The 14,901-nt window shown below is 36.1% G+C and overlaps 3 protein-coding genes across 3 annotated transcripts in view; all 3 read right to left on the bottom strand.

The window, feature by feature from the left end:
• Positions 1-14,901, bottom strand: part of LOC137253349 (ribosomal silencing factor RsfS-like protein, 312) — a 196,636-nt gene that overhangs the window by 139,497 nt on the left and 42,238 nt on the right. The gene's annotated exons all lie outside the window — the stretch shown is intronic.
• The window catches only part of nst (phosphoglucomutase 3-like protein nst), a 37,267-nt gene continuing 24,869 nt past the window's right edge, over positions 2,504-14,901 (bottom strand). The window contains exons 2-3 of the mRNA XM_067790094.1: positions 4,227-5,664; positions 2,504-4,144 (exon numbers count right to left, since the gene is read on the bottom strand). Of these exons, the coding sequence (XP_067646195.1) occupies positions 4,037-4,144; positions 4,227-5,664 (1,546 nt within the window). The 3' untranslated portion in view covers positions 2,504-4,036. The remainder of the gene's footprint in view (positions 4,145-4,226; positions 5,665-14,901) is intronic.
• Positions 5,557-14,901, bottom strand: part of Pmm2 (phosphomannomutase) — a 43,983-nt gene continuing 34,638 nt past the window's right edge. Inside the window, exon 2 of the mRNA XM_067790096.1 lies at positions 5,557-5,664. The gene's annotated coding sequence lies outside the window, so the exon portion shown is untranslated. The remainder of the gene's footprint in view (positions 5,665-14,901) is intronic.

A 14,901-nucleotide genomic window follows, 5' to 3' on the forward strand; every position in this document is an offset into this window, starting at 1 on the left:
CAATCTAATTCTAATAATGGGAAGTTTCTGAAAAATATTTTGAGATAGGACGATATTGAAAACGCAGCCGACATAGTTTGACACAAAAAAAATAAAAGAAAATGGCTTATTGTATTAGAACTTTATATTCCGGTCTTGACTTTGACAAAAGAGTTCAGCTTTTATGTGGTCCTGCTACACAGGGAGTATTTAATTCTGATTCTTTCGGAAAGCTCCTTTACGTTAAGTATTTATGGAAGTGTTCCGGATAAAACGTTAATTTAGAATATTCGGAACACGTTCGCTTGATACTACCGCACGAGGTCCGAATATACATAATATTCAAAATATAAACCGATTCCCCAAATTCTTAAATGGAGACGAATGTTCCGAACATACGGAATGAATAAGTTAACATGCTCAATGTACCAATATTTCGTTATGGCATCTCCATTATTTAGTAACATTTTTAAGTGTATCGATTTACTAGCCGAGTTTTTGAAGTGGTTTAGGTTTCATATGTTCATATGTTTATCAAAGTGTACGATCCTTGGTGTCCGTGCTTTTCATAAAACCTATGGCATACTTAATAAATTAATCATAAAATTTAAATAAATGTTCTAAGGAATTATGCAGTTCACTACTTATCGGGTATTTGTAAACTGATTGCTTCCTATTTCTACTACTAATATTTTTCGAAAAATGCAAAGAAACAACACAGTTAACGGATGTCAATTCGATTTGGGAGCAAAATGGCTGGAATTGTCAAAAAATTATATCAACCAAATTGTTTAAACAAAAGTAACATTTTTATCAAAAAATGCGTATGTGTGTTTGTTCGCTGTGAAATGTCCGCGCTAATTGCTTTTGAGTGAGGCTTGATGCGACACATACGTACATATGTACATAGCATTCGCTGCGTTATTTAACTTCGGGCGTAGGTTTATAGGCATGTATCAATGTACATATGTATGTATTTTCATATCATATCAGCTTGAGATAGGTATGTACATACATATTTATGCAACATAAATGGTTAATGCAACATAAATGGTTAAGAATGCATACATCTATTGAAATTTGGCTGAAAATTGGTGGACGGGTAGCTTAGAACCAGAAGACAGACATAGAATACTTTTTATCCCGTTCTGGATAGGGTCTTCAGATCAAAACGTGGACCTGGGTAATCCTGGGATATGTTTGTACAATGTGGGTATCAAGTGGAAGCTGTTTATGAGTACTTTTGTGTTTTTACATTATGGGTATCAAATTGAAGCTGTTGATGTGTGCTTTAGTACATACCGCTGGGTGACTAGGGTCTCGAGATATAGACCAAAACGTGGACTCGGATACCCCTAGAAAGTGTTTATACAAGAAGCATAACAAATGAAAGCTGTTGATGAGTGCTTTAGTACAGGGTAATTTTCATATCTATTTGTGACTAGGGTCTTGAGATATAGGCCAAAACGTGGATCAGGGTAACACTAGGATGTGTTTTTACATTATGGGTATCAAATTGAAGCTGTTGATGAGTGCTTTAGTGCAGGGTAGTTTTCATACCTATAGGTGACTAAGGTCTCGAGATATAGGCCAAAACATGGACCAGGGTAACACTAGGATGTGTTTTTACATTATGGTTATCAAATTGAAGCTGTTGATGAGTGCTTTAGTACCGAGTAATTTTTATACTGCTGGGTGACTAGGGTATCAAGATATAGGCCAAAACGTGGACCCGGATACCCCTAGAATGTGTTTGTAATAGGGATATCAAATGGAAGCCGTTGCTGAGAGTTTTAGACTAATTTTCATTGTGATATTCGATTTAGTCGCATCAATCTGGCAAAACTGATAAATATGCATGCGAAGCCGAAATAAAGGCATGAATTAATAATACCCACATAACTATTTAATACGTCCTATTCGATTTGCCTGGAAATAAGGGATGAAGAAGAATGGGAAAAACTTGAGAGAAGGGAAAAGATGGAAGGAGAAGCAGACTGAGAAAGAGATAGAGTGAGACGAAGATAGAGATAGATGAAGCGAAAAGACGGAGTGAGGAGTGAATAAAAGGATTAAGAAAAAGTGAGGGGGGTGGGGGGAGGGGGAGCAGAGTTAGACGGAAAAAGCTTATTAAAATTTATGTAGATAGACAAAATTTAGGGCAGAACAACGTCTGACGGGTCTGCTAGTATGGCTATAAGAGAAACATTATAAACTCCAAATAGGTATACATATATGTAGCTCAATTAACAAGCAGGAGATACAGCAGAATGCGAAACGTCTAGACTTTAGTAGGAATATCCGAATGAAGCGATGGAGAGTATAAAAGCAACGTAAGCTGAGTAGTCAGTAATCCGTTTGATTTAAACACGCTATCAGTTGCGAAGTGAAGTATAATTGTGAAGTATAATTGTACTACTCCCAAAGATGTCTAATAAAGACCATTTTGCAATACCGAATCAACAGTTTAGCGATTCGGACGTTAGCAGAAGATTTCAACTAAGCGGAATTTTCCCAAAATTCGTTACAATATTTTATATAATTTTTATTTTTGCAATGCATTGTTTTTAATATGGTATAGGTACGTATATATATGACATTTTCACAACGTTTTAGCCTAAAAGGTGATGAAAAAAGCATTGTGTATTTATTTTATTAATGCATTTTACTACTTAAATATAATAAAATTAACATTGCGTTTTTTATAAATATACGACATGACAATATTATCGATATCAAACATTCGGGGCATTCATATTAGCTTGCAAACTTGCAGATAATTTTAGAATGTTTACACGATTTGTCCTGTCAAAATGTAGAAAACGTGCAGGAAATATAGTTTTAAAAACAGTAAAAAAAAGAACGAATAGCCGCTTACATAAAAAACATCACTCTATGACCCACATCATTTTTTAATCTTTCAATTTAAAATTGTATATTTACATTAACCGTGAGTAGCATAAGCAGTGAATAAATTCAACACATCTTAGCGTTGTCGTCTGGCCAGACGAAATTTGACACTTTGAACTTTATCCACAAATATTTGAGTTTTTATTTGAATTTTGAAGAAAACTCGTCGCACACCGTGACTACCCAGGAATAAGTTTCAATTTTTATTGATAAATGTTGAAATGAATTCGATCTATGAGGTTTTATAGGCTTAAAAATGTGTTCGTCTAGCCAGAAGACAACGCTAAAAAGTGACGTAATCAAATTTGGTGCAACAAAAAAGATAAAATAAGAAGAAAAAAATATCGATTTCCAAATTATTATGAAGACCGCCTCTCTAAACTTAAAAAGTCACGAAAGCTTTTCGTGATCGGGTGGGTAGCAGTAAAGTTATTAACGAAAATAAAGCCTTTTCGTCTGGCCAGACGCCACAATCTATCGGAGGGTTAATATATTACTGCTATCACAAAAATAATAAAATAAAAGAACAGAAAAGAGATGAAAACAAATGCCCCGGCGGGTTAGGGGGCTAAGGATACAACCTCGGTCTGTATGCCTGCCGAAAGGGGCGACTAAACTACCAAATTGATTCAAGGGGTTGTGTAGCGCAACCCTTTCAAGACGCTTCCAGCGCTCCTCTAACCCACTGTCAACCTCACCCCTACCTGTGGCGAATTCAGTTTTATTAACAGGCGAGGCTCTGGCGACCCCGAACTCCAAATGGATCTAGGGAGCAGGACGGCGGTATGGCCTAGAAGGTTTCATGTGTTCATACCAAATCGTTCCCGAGATGGTCGGGCTAGGATCTTTATGGTGCGTGTTACCGAAAGGTACCGGATCTGCATCCATCAAAGGACCATCAACATCGATAACAGTCCTCAAGGCCTTCGGGGAGTGTCCTTATCACTACAACAACAACAACAAAAACAGATGAAAGCAAATGAACGTATCGATTACTATCTACTTATTATTACTAATTAGGGCATATGCATGTAAGTAACTTTAAAGGCATGAAACTCGTTGTGAATTTTAATGCTTAAAAACCGTTTCGCCGCAAAGGGCAACACCGGTTCAACATTAGCAGTTAAAGAAGAAATATATATGAGGTCTAGATGTGAGCACTTATTATTTTGCTAGGATGTATAAGCTCAGGTCCGATACCACCAGCTAATTGTTGCACCAAAATGCCTACTTCATAAGCTAAGCTTTCTGTTTCCTATAAAAAATAGAAATAAGAGTTAACCTTTTTGATAAAGAAAATGTGCAGCGATAAAAAGCTTATTCAAATATATACTTACATTCTTTGTTGCGGCTTCAGCATAAACGCGTACAACATCTTCCGTACCAGAGGGTCGCACAAATGCGCGTCCACGTTTATAGTTGGTTACCACTTTGTCGATGCCTTCTTGCAGACCCACAGGTGTTACACAAACACGTTCCGCATCTGTTGTTGTAATCACATTACGATCGTGAACCTTAATTTTCAATTGTAGATTAGGCAAATCCTCGTATGTGGCTAACCATTGTTTGACATCCCAACCTTTATGATTTAGTATCGTTTCAACTAACAGCATATCAGATATTGCGTCACCAACAGTTTCATTGATCAGATCTATTATTTGCAATAACATGTTAGCATGAACATTCGTTTCCGACGCCGCTTTTATCAAACTTTTGGCATTGTCGCTGAAAATAACAGTACCATGACCATTGGCCTCAAAATATACACCAATATCGTATTGTAACGCTTTATGATGTAAATGCTTTACGCCAGTGGGTACACATGCCACCGGCACTTTCAACGTATCGGCAATATAATGAGTGGAGCCACCATTAGCGTATGCTGTTTGCACCAAACCCATACTTAAATCAATACCACAGCCTTTCACTATATCCATAAGATAATCAGCCACTAAGGTAGCTATACGATCGCCATCCAATAACCGAAATTTATCTGCATCATCAGTGAAAAAGTACAAAACTCGATCAGCATCACCATCCACGCTCACACAACGAGTATATGGCTCCACAGTTGGCATACCTTTGGGAGCCATCTGTTTTACTTTAACGTAATCAGCGCCACAATTCTCATTGATCTTGCCATCACCTTTATTGATGACATCCACTTGTAGGCTATTATGCATACGTTTCAGAAATTGTAACATTTTACGTGCACCAACACCATTTGCGCCATCGAATACGAGCTTATTACGATAATTGCCATTTTCTAGCTTATCACCACGCAAACTCTCAAATGCTGTTATTAATTTTCCGTAGTAACCCTCTTCCGTTGGTTGGCCATAAGCACCTCTCGTATTAGCTGCGACTACAAAAAAGTGTAGCATTGGCGTAGTAACAATACCGAATTCACGTACATTTCCCTTTAGCGCTATAACGCCATCAGCTACAGCTTTCAGTAGACGTGGACTGTGATAGCGATTATCCATACCAACAAATACATTCGACGATGAGCCAACATCAATGTTATTTTCACTAATAATTTTTGCAACATGTGCCTCAAGTTCACTATCCTCAACGTTGGCTAAATCAGTAGCTATGGTCTCCCAGCTGGATTCTAGCATTTCACCTTTTGGATCTATTAGTTTGACACCATTGTCTGGTTCGGGATTGTGTGAAGCTGTGACCATTACACCAATAACGGCACCACCACGTATACGTGAACGAAGTGTTGCTAAGACGCCCATGCGGTACATGACACTATCCAAGAATTCAGCTCTTAAATAAAAATAAAGACGTATATTAAAATTAATATGTTTTTAATAAATCATAAGTTGTAAGTCGACTACTGAGTGAAATATAACCCTATTTGGCCTCGAAAATACCTGTCTTAAGAAATGTTCAAAATAAAAATTTGTTTCAAAGAGCGCCCGGCGTCATATTTTTTTATACTCAGTTGAGCAGAGCTCACAGAGTATATTAAGTTTGATTGGATAACGGTTGGTTGTACATATATAAAGGAATCGAAATAGATATAGACTTCCATATATCAAAATAATCAGGATCGAAAAAAAAATTTGTTTGAGCCATGTCCGTCCGTCCGTCCGTCCGTCCGTTAACACGATAACTTGAGTAAATTTTGAGGTATCTTGATGAAATTTGGTATGTAGGTTCCTGAGCACTCATCTCAGATCGCTGTTTAAAATGAACGATATCGGACTATAACCACGCCCACTTTTTCGATATCGAAAATTTCGAAAAACCGAAAAAGTGCGATAATTCATTACAAAAGACAGATAAAGCGACGAAACTTGGTAGATGGGTTGAACTTATGACGCAGAATAGAAAATTAGTAAAATTTTGGACAATGGGCGTGGCACCGCCTACTTTTAAAAGAAGGTAATTTAAAACTTTTGCAAGTTGTAATTTGGCAACCGTTGAAGATATCCTGATGAAATTTGGCAGGAACGTTACTCCTATTACTATATGTACGCGAAATAAAAATTAGCAAAATCGGAGAAGAACCACGCCCACTTTTAAAAAAAAATTTTTTTAAAGTAAAATTTTAACAAAAAATTTAATATCTTTACAGTATATAAGTAAATTATGTCAACATTCAACTCCAGTAATGATATGGTGCAACAAAATACAAAAATAAAAGAAAATTTCAAAATGGGCGTGGCTCCGCCCTTTTTCATTTAATTTGTCTAGGATACTTTTAACGCCATAAGTCGAACAAAAATTAACCAATCTTTTTGAAATTGGGGGTATAGATTTTATGACGTTAACTGTTTTCTGTGAAAATGGGCGAAATCGGTTGATGTCACGCCCAGTTTTATACACAGTCGTCCGTCTGTCCTTCCGCATGGCCGTTAATACGATAACTTGAGCAAAAATCGACATATCTCTAATGAACTTAGTTCACGTGCTTACTTGAACTCACTTTATCTTGGTATGAAAAATGAACGAAATCCGACTATGACCACGCCCACTTTTTCGATATCGAAAATTACGAAAAATGCCATAATTCTATACCAAATACGAAAAAAAGGATGAAACATGGTAAGGTAATTGGATTGTTTTATTGACGCGAAATATAACTTTAGAAAAAACTTTATAAAATGGTCGTAACAAATCTTGGCAGATATTACATATATAAATAAATTAGCGGTATCCAACAGATGATGTTCTGGGTCACCCTGGTCCACATTTTGGTCGATATCTGGAAAACGCCTTCACATATACAACTACCACCACTCCCTTTTAAAACTCTCATTAATACCTTTAATTTTATACCCATATCGTACAAACTCATTCTAGAGTCACCCCTGGTCCACCTTTATGGCGATATCTCGAAAAGGCGTACACCTATAGAACTAAGCCCCACGCCCTTTTAAAAAACTCATTAACACCTTTCATTTGATACCCATATCGTACAAACAAAGTCTAGAGTCACCCCTGGTCCACCTTTATTGCGATACCTCGAAAAGGCGTCCACCTATAGAACTAAGGCCCACTCCCTTTTAAAATACTCATTAACTCCTTTCGTTTGATAACCATATTGCACAAACGAATTCTAGAGTCACCCCTGGCCCACCTTTATGGCGATATCTCGAAACGGCGTCCACCTATGGAACTAAGGATTACTCCATTTTAAAATACTCATTAAAACCTTTCTTTTGATACCCATATTGTACAAACAAATTCTAGGGTCACCCCTGGCCCACCTTTATGGCGATATCTCGAAACGGCGTCCACCTATGGAACTAATGATTACTCCCTTTTAGAATACTCATTAACAACTTTCATTTGATACCCATATCGTACAAACGCATTCTAGAGTCACCCCTGGTTCACCTTTATGGCGATATCTCGAAAAGGCGACCACCTATACAACAACCACCACTCCCTTTTAAAATACTCATTAGCACCATTCGTTTGATGCCCATATTGTACAAACAAATTCTAGGGTCACCCCTGGTCCACCTTTGTGCCTATATCTCGAAACAGCGTCCACTTATGGAACTAAGGATTACTCCCTTTTAAAATACTCATTAACACCTTTCATTTGATACCCATATCGTACAAACGCATTCTAGAGTCAACCCTGATCCACCTTTATGGCTATATCCCTAAATGGCGTCCACCTATAGAACTATGGCCCACTCCCTCATAAAATACTTTTTAATGCCTTTCATTTGATACACATGTCATATAAACACATTCCAGGGTTTCCCTCGGTTCATTTTCCTACATGGTTATTTTCCCTTATGTTGTCACCATAGCTCTCAACTGAGTATGTAATGTTCGGTTACACCCGAACTTAACCTTCCTTACTTGTTTTAAATTTTGGTTGAAGAGGGTCATATGCCAGACTTTGGGCCTGATTGTCTATTACGAAACGAAAGTTCGTTTCGCCACACACTGAAAGCAAAAGACTGGTAAAATCAACCGAAATACGGGTCAATTCAACCGAAATTTCTGTCAATTTTTATCCATCTAAACAAGATGTTGAATCAACTGCGCACAAATCGTTGATTCGTAATTGACCCTTTTGGTAGTCAAATAAACAAAAAAAGTTGTTTCATTATACTTGACCCATAGTTTTGTTAAATTAACAATTATTACTGTCGCTCTAACAATACCAATCAAAACTGTTAATATGAAAGGGATTTCTGTTCATTCGAAATAACCAGCGTAAACTGGTAAATTAACAGTGTTTATTGTCGAAATGACACTGACAGTGAAATCTATTGAAATAACAGATATTTCCGTTTTTTTCTAGATTAATAGCGTAAACTTTTACATCAACAGAGTGTTCTGTTCATACCTATGACATTAATACCTGTGGAAAAAATAAAAGCCGGATAAATATATTTTTAAACTTACGTAGTTTTGTTTTTATTTGTATAAATTACACATAAGTACATTTCATTTCTAATGATTTTATTGCTATATTTAGTAATAATAATTAAAATAATAATAACTTAAATCTGAATTCAAATAAACAAAACTTGTTGCGAATCACCATCGAAAGCTTTGTATGAAAGTATGTTGCCATATATAAAAGTAAATATGTGAATACATAAATACGCATGCTTGCTACATATATATATGTATATATGCTACATACATATTCACACACACGTTAGTACATGCTCTAGCGAAAATAAGAGCATGCACTGTTTGTTAAACCACATTGGCGACGGTTTCAAGAACTTTATTTCGACTTTACAATTAAACATTATACACTTTATAACTTTGTTTTATTAAACGCACTTTCACCAAATTTTATTTTTTATAATTTATTTTGAGCTTCGCCGCGCGTCAATTTACTGCTTATTCTCAATTTGTTCCCTCGCATGTAGAGTTGCCACACGTTATTTATTTGAACAAAACTTGTAGTATAATTGTTTGACATAACATTTTAAATAGAGAGCTTGTAAGCTATAGAAAAGGAAAGAATGAAATCGCTGGAAGGTAATTCACGATTCCAAAACAACTCAAACTTTTACGCTGTCGGAAACGTCAACATTAAGAAAGGATGTTTTTTATTATCTTATTAGATTCGTTCGCGTGAGTGAAAATTCGTAAAAACTTGAACAAAACGTTACTAATTTTGGAAAAATCCTGTTCGTTCAAACAAAGCTTTTGCTACAAGGGGGCGCAATTTTGCATTTCGCTTGGAGGAGAAGTTGCAAATTGTACCCGATAAATAGGTGTCCCGGTATCGCATATTTTTTTACAATGGGTTTTTCTGTTTTGTATTGATAACTGAAAAACTAGTTTTTTGTTGTTTTCCCAATTTGTGTGTTTTTTCGACTTGGTGGTTTTCTTATTTTGGTGTTTTTTTAAACAAGTGGCACCATCGTCATAAGTACGAAGTAGAGAGCGCAGTGAGCGTAAAATTCTCTTTGAAATTTGCTCATGCATTGACTATTGTTCGCTGTTGAAATGACCAGTAAGATCAGTTGTGTTAATAGAAAAATCAGTTAGATTGTTAGAAATCTGTCAATTTTACAGAATTTTGTTAACTTAAGAGCGACAATTTCTCTTCTGTTGAAATGAATAAACTAATTTGTTCGCTTGACAAAGAACTCTGTCGAATTAACCATAATTCGATCAATTTCACCGAATCTCCGTTAAGTCAAGAACCACAGAACCGATTTGTTGATTTTACTAGCACCATTTCTTTCAGTGTAGAGAATACCTTTGATAGACGAAATCGTTTGGAAGCGAATCGTTGGTCCGAGCTTTCGTTCCCAATACCGAATGTTTCACCTTATCTCAGCATTAATTCAATACATTATCCGCTGAGATTTTTTGAAACAAGTTCAGATAAAGGGCACTTAGCAGGCGACTGTCGGGAAAAGGTTATATTCCTCAGTAGTTGAAATGTTAGTATTATATCTTATTAAAAAAAATCAGCCTCATAAGGAATGAAGATTCAGTTTTAGTGTAATACATATTAAGTAAACATATAATCTGTAATTTCTAGCTTTGATGGTTAATGAAACAGCAGAAACGTCTGGATTAATTATCTTAATTCTTTATTCTTCAGTCGTCAATCCAATCATTGTGAATGATGACTAAGTGTGATATCTTCTGCATAAACGTCAAAATTCCAGTTATTGGATCACCTGATTTGTAAATGACTATCGCTGTCTCATTCTGTATCTCTTTCTATCACCCGCTGAAGATAGGCGCCGCCATATTGAACAGCCTGTTAAAAGGCTGAAAAGTAGCCATATTGAACAGCTTGTCAGGCAGTTGACAGATAAAGCCGGAGTCATTGGTGCCGTATGTCGTATTGCTGTATCCGTATCCCTAACGTAATCAGCTGTTTATCGTTACGACGGTAAACCAAAACCCAATTGGTTGGCTACGATACGGTTACGACCTTAGCGGCACCAATAATCGATTGCATTGATTCTCATAAGGTTGGTCGAATCAGCTGTTATAAGGTTACCGATACGGTTACCGATAAAGCACCAATGACTCCAGCTTAAGATAACACACTTAGTCATCATTCACAATGAATCCAATAATGAACCGGAAGTCCACAATCTTCTCTTTTCTTCCTTTACAGTGATGTATATTTGCTTATTCTATTAATTAATTCCCATGGTTGTATTTTTTGCTTATTCTGTTACATTAGTTGACATGGTTGCATTTATGATCTTACAACTCGGCCAGCCTGAAACTGTATCGACCTCGATACATTATCTTAATTTCTATTTTTACTGTCATACATTTCTTAATCTAATACCTAATCTAAATCTAAAACCTAATCTAATACAATTCGCTATTTGTGCTCAGAGCCACAGCTCGGACAACCTGACACTGTAATCGACCTCGATGCAGTATAACTTATGCCCCTATTACCGTTTATTACCGTATTACTCAACTCTGGTTGGGTTGAAATTTCGCAATTTGGTATTGCAGATGACAACTCAATCTGTCAAAAAAATCTCGGTTGAGTTGTCTAGTCTAACAACTTTTTGTGGCATTACCGTTTAAAAACTTGTGTTGGTGCAGTTGTCAAAGACGTCAAAATCTTATAACTGATTACTAGCAGTTGTCTCATACAATTTTGCAGTTGTTTTGAAAAAAGGTAAGGTTTTACAAGACGGTTCACCACCCAATTTTTAACAAAAATTTTCAAAGTTGGTAAAAAAAGACACGTTTGGACCTCCGATTTTAGAATCCGAAAAAAAAAATTTTATTTCTGTCATATAATTTCGGTTCAAATTTTCATGTGGTTGTTGAATTTTGTCAGATTTTTTGTACACACTAATACAGAAAGGCATTGGATCCACCCGGATTATTTTTACAAATCGTGGCCGAAGGCTGCCAACGCAGAAAAATGTTCTGTGGAAAAAAATATGGATCGGGTCTCATATTTCGGACCCTCTCGGGGCCATTTTGTGGGTTGTTGTAAATATTTTTCGACAGAAATAAAATTTTTAATTTCCGCCTTCAAATCCTAAAAACGGAGATCGAAACACGTCTTTTGATACCACCTTTGATAAGAGTTAGATTGTGCACGGGCTCATAAAACTTTACCGAATAAAAACAAAAAATTTAAAGCCGGTGGTTAAACCTTTTTTAATCAAACAATAATCAACAATTTTGTACAGATTTATAGAAAAAACAACGTTTAAACGAAGGAATACATTGAATAACTTTTTGACTTTATGGAGCGACATTCCGAAGTTGGAAGAGGCTGGCCGCAGTTCGGATGCAGCCAAAATAGGTGAAATTATGCGAACGTGAGTCCAATCGATACTACCCACTACTCCTGAGAGTCCTGTTTTATAGTAAAATAGATTTTTTTCTGTTTGGGATTTAATCCACTTCGCACAAATATGTTCCTCAATAAGATCTAAAACCAGTCCAACACCAAAATAATTTCGGTAAGTCTAGTTGAGGGGTCGACTGCTAAAAAATTGTGCATCACCGTGGCGGTAGCCACGGTTATACCACACACCCGGACTTGGCATGGCGTAGCCCAGGGTTATTTTTTATAAGCGCGGCCGATGGCCGCGAACGCAGAAAGGTATTCTGCGCAAAAATACTATGGATCCCACCCCCGGTTTCGGAGGTACCCGCGGGTCTTTTTTCGGTTTTTCGTTAATATCTTTTGAACGAGTTAAAATTTTTATTTTCCGCCTTCGGATTATTAATACTGATGTCAAGACGCGTCGCACAGTGGCGCCTCTGCCGTTAAAGCATGGCAAAAATCAAAAAAATCATGAAAGCTTCGCTAAATCTAATACATGTTTCTAATAGAGAATTTTCCAGGGATCAAGAATATATAACTGTTTTTTTCGCAGAAAATTATAGTTTACCAGGTAGAGCCGCTCAAAGTTGGCCAATTTTCAACATTGGGAAAAATTTGAAATTTTTCTTCTTTTTCGTTGTATTTAAAATAGTTTTGTGAGTAAATAAGGCGGCCGGTTGTCGTTTTCTTGTATAGCAATTAAATATAATTTAATTTAGGATTGAAACAAAAAAAAAAAATTGTTTTTTTTTTTTTTTTTTTTGTTAAAAGTATATAAGTATATACCTGTTTTTCGAAATGCCTATTTTTAGGCCGTTTTTAAAACTTTGGTGGAAAAAAAATGTTAAAATATGTGCTCCGTCAAATTAACAGTAGTTATTTGTGAAATATTCAGTTACCTAAATTCATAAAGTCTACCTGCGTCCAGCTGCAACTTCACTTTTTACACCAAATAAAGTTAAACAACCTTGGGCATAAATACGCGCCTGGGCAGGTATATATAATTCAGTACGGCCGTAAGGTCGTTTTTGTTATTGGAACTTGTTAACAACATACATTTTTTTTAGTTACGAATTGTATACCTGAAATTCATTTTAATAATTTGAGTAGGTATATAAAGCTATCCATCATACAATGCACATTATCATTCGTCTTTTGGAGATTATGATGGAGTATTGATGTTTACTTAAATAAAGTGAATAGTATTTTTAAATATAGTTCACAGATTAATATTTAGTCAAATACATTCGAAGCCAATTTTAATATGTATCTAGAAAACTCGAAACTATTTGCGGTGTTTAAATCTACAAAGTCAAGACGGGACTTCGTTGAGGCTATTATAAGAGAATTAGCGAGTGAAACAAGCATTAAAGAAAAGGAAGGCCTGGAAGAAAAAATTGGTTTACAATACATTATGATAGAAAGAAAATGGAAGGACGTCTATCGTAACAATTCAAAATTTCTAAGTAAGCATGAAAAGTGGCTAGCTGACAAAACTTTTTTGGATGAAGAAACGCCTAGCACGTCAACCAATCCAACTAGAGGGAGACCAACAAAAGCCATAGAAGAGTGTTCTACCTACACAAGGAAAAGGAAGCTGTCTGATACCACAAAAGCTATGGCCACGACTCATCTTTCAGAAGCACTGGCTATTAAATATAAAAAAGACGAAGAAAACGTGAAGTCTTATATAACAGAAGCAGTTGCGGTAGCAAGTCCAGTGCGACTGACGAGGATCAAAAACAGCTTTCCCACACCACCAAATGCGCTACCTAGAAAATACACTCCCGAAGAAGCTTTGGCGCTGTTTATAGATATCGGTTTAACGAAGAAAAAATATATTATATTGCGTAAGTCATTATTGCAACGTAATGCCGATATTTTACCTGGATACAAAAAAATTACTCATGCCAAGAAATAACCGAATTATCAGCTGAAATTGAGCTACAAAACCTAATGGATCATACGTCTACACGACTCCTTGAAGGTTTTACTGAAGAAAAGTTGAAATCACTGCCAGCGGAGCTAGCCTTGATAACTAAGTGGGGCTGTGATGGATCATCAGGACAAAGCGTATATAAACAAAGAATAAATGTAGACGATGAAACAATTACAGATAGTAATATGTTTATGGCTTCTATTGTTCCATTACGACTAAAAGATGAAGCTTCAGAATATTGGAAAAATCCCCGTCCGTCATCAACTATATTGTGACGCCCGATATTATTTAAATAAGAGAAGGGGTCTTGAAAATCTTGATGATTCAATAACTGACGAACTAAATTATGAGTATGGAATATCTCCTTTGCATGCTAGGATAAGATGTATGGAATTTGTTTTGAAGCTGGCTTATACACTACCACAACAAGGAGAAGTTTTCGACCACAATACAACATGTAAGGAGAAACAAAACAGGAGAAAAAATAATAATTCAGGATGCATTCTGTAAAGAGATTGGCCTTAGAGTTAACTGTCCAAAGTATGGATACGGAAATACAAATGATGGTAACTCCTCAAGAAGATTTTTTGAAAACGATGAAGTGACTGCTCGCATAACAGGAGTTGATAGAGATATTGTGAAAAGATTGGGAGTAATTTTAAATATTTTAAACTGCCATGAACCAGTTAATGGACCCAAATTTGGAGAATATGCATCTAAAACTACAGAGTTGCTGCATCAAAAGTAACCTGAGAAGAAACTTACACCAACGGTACATAAAATTTTAGCACAT

Source organism: Eurosta solidaginis, chromosome 5 (genome assembly GCF_040869045.1).
Source record: "Eurosta solidaginis isolate ZX-2024a chromosome 5, ASM4086904v1, whole genome shotgun sequence".
NCBI classification, from domain to species: domain Eukaryota; kingdom Metazoa; phylum Arthropoda; class Insecta; order Diptera; family Tephritidae; genus Eurosta; species Eurosta solidaginis.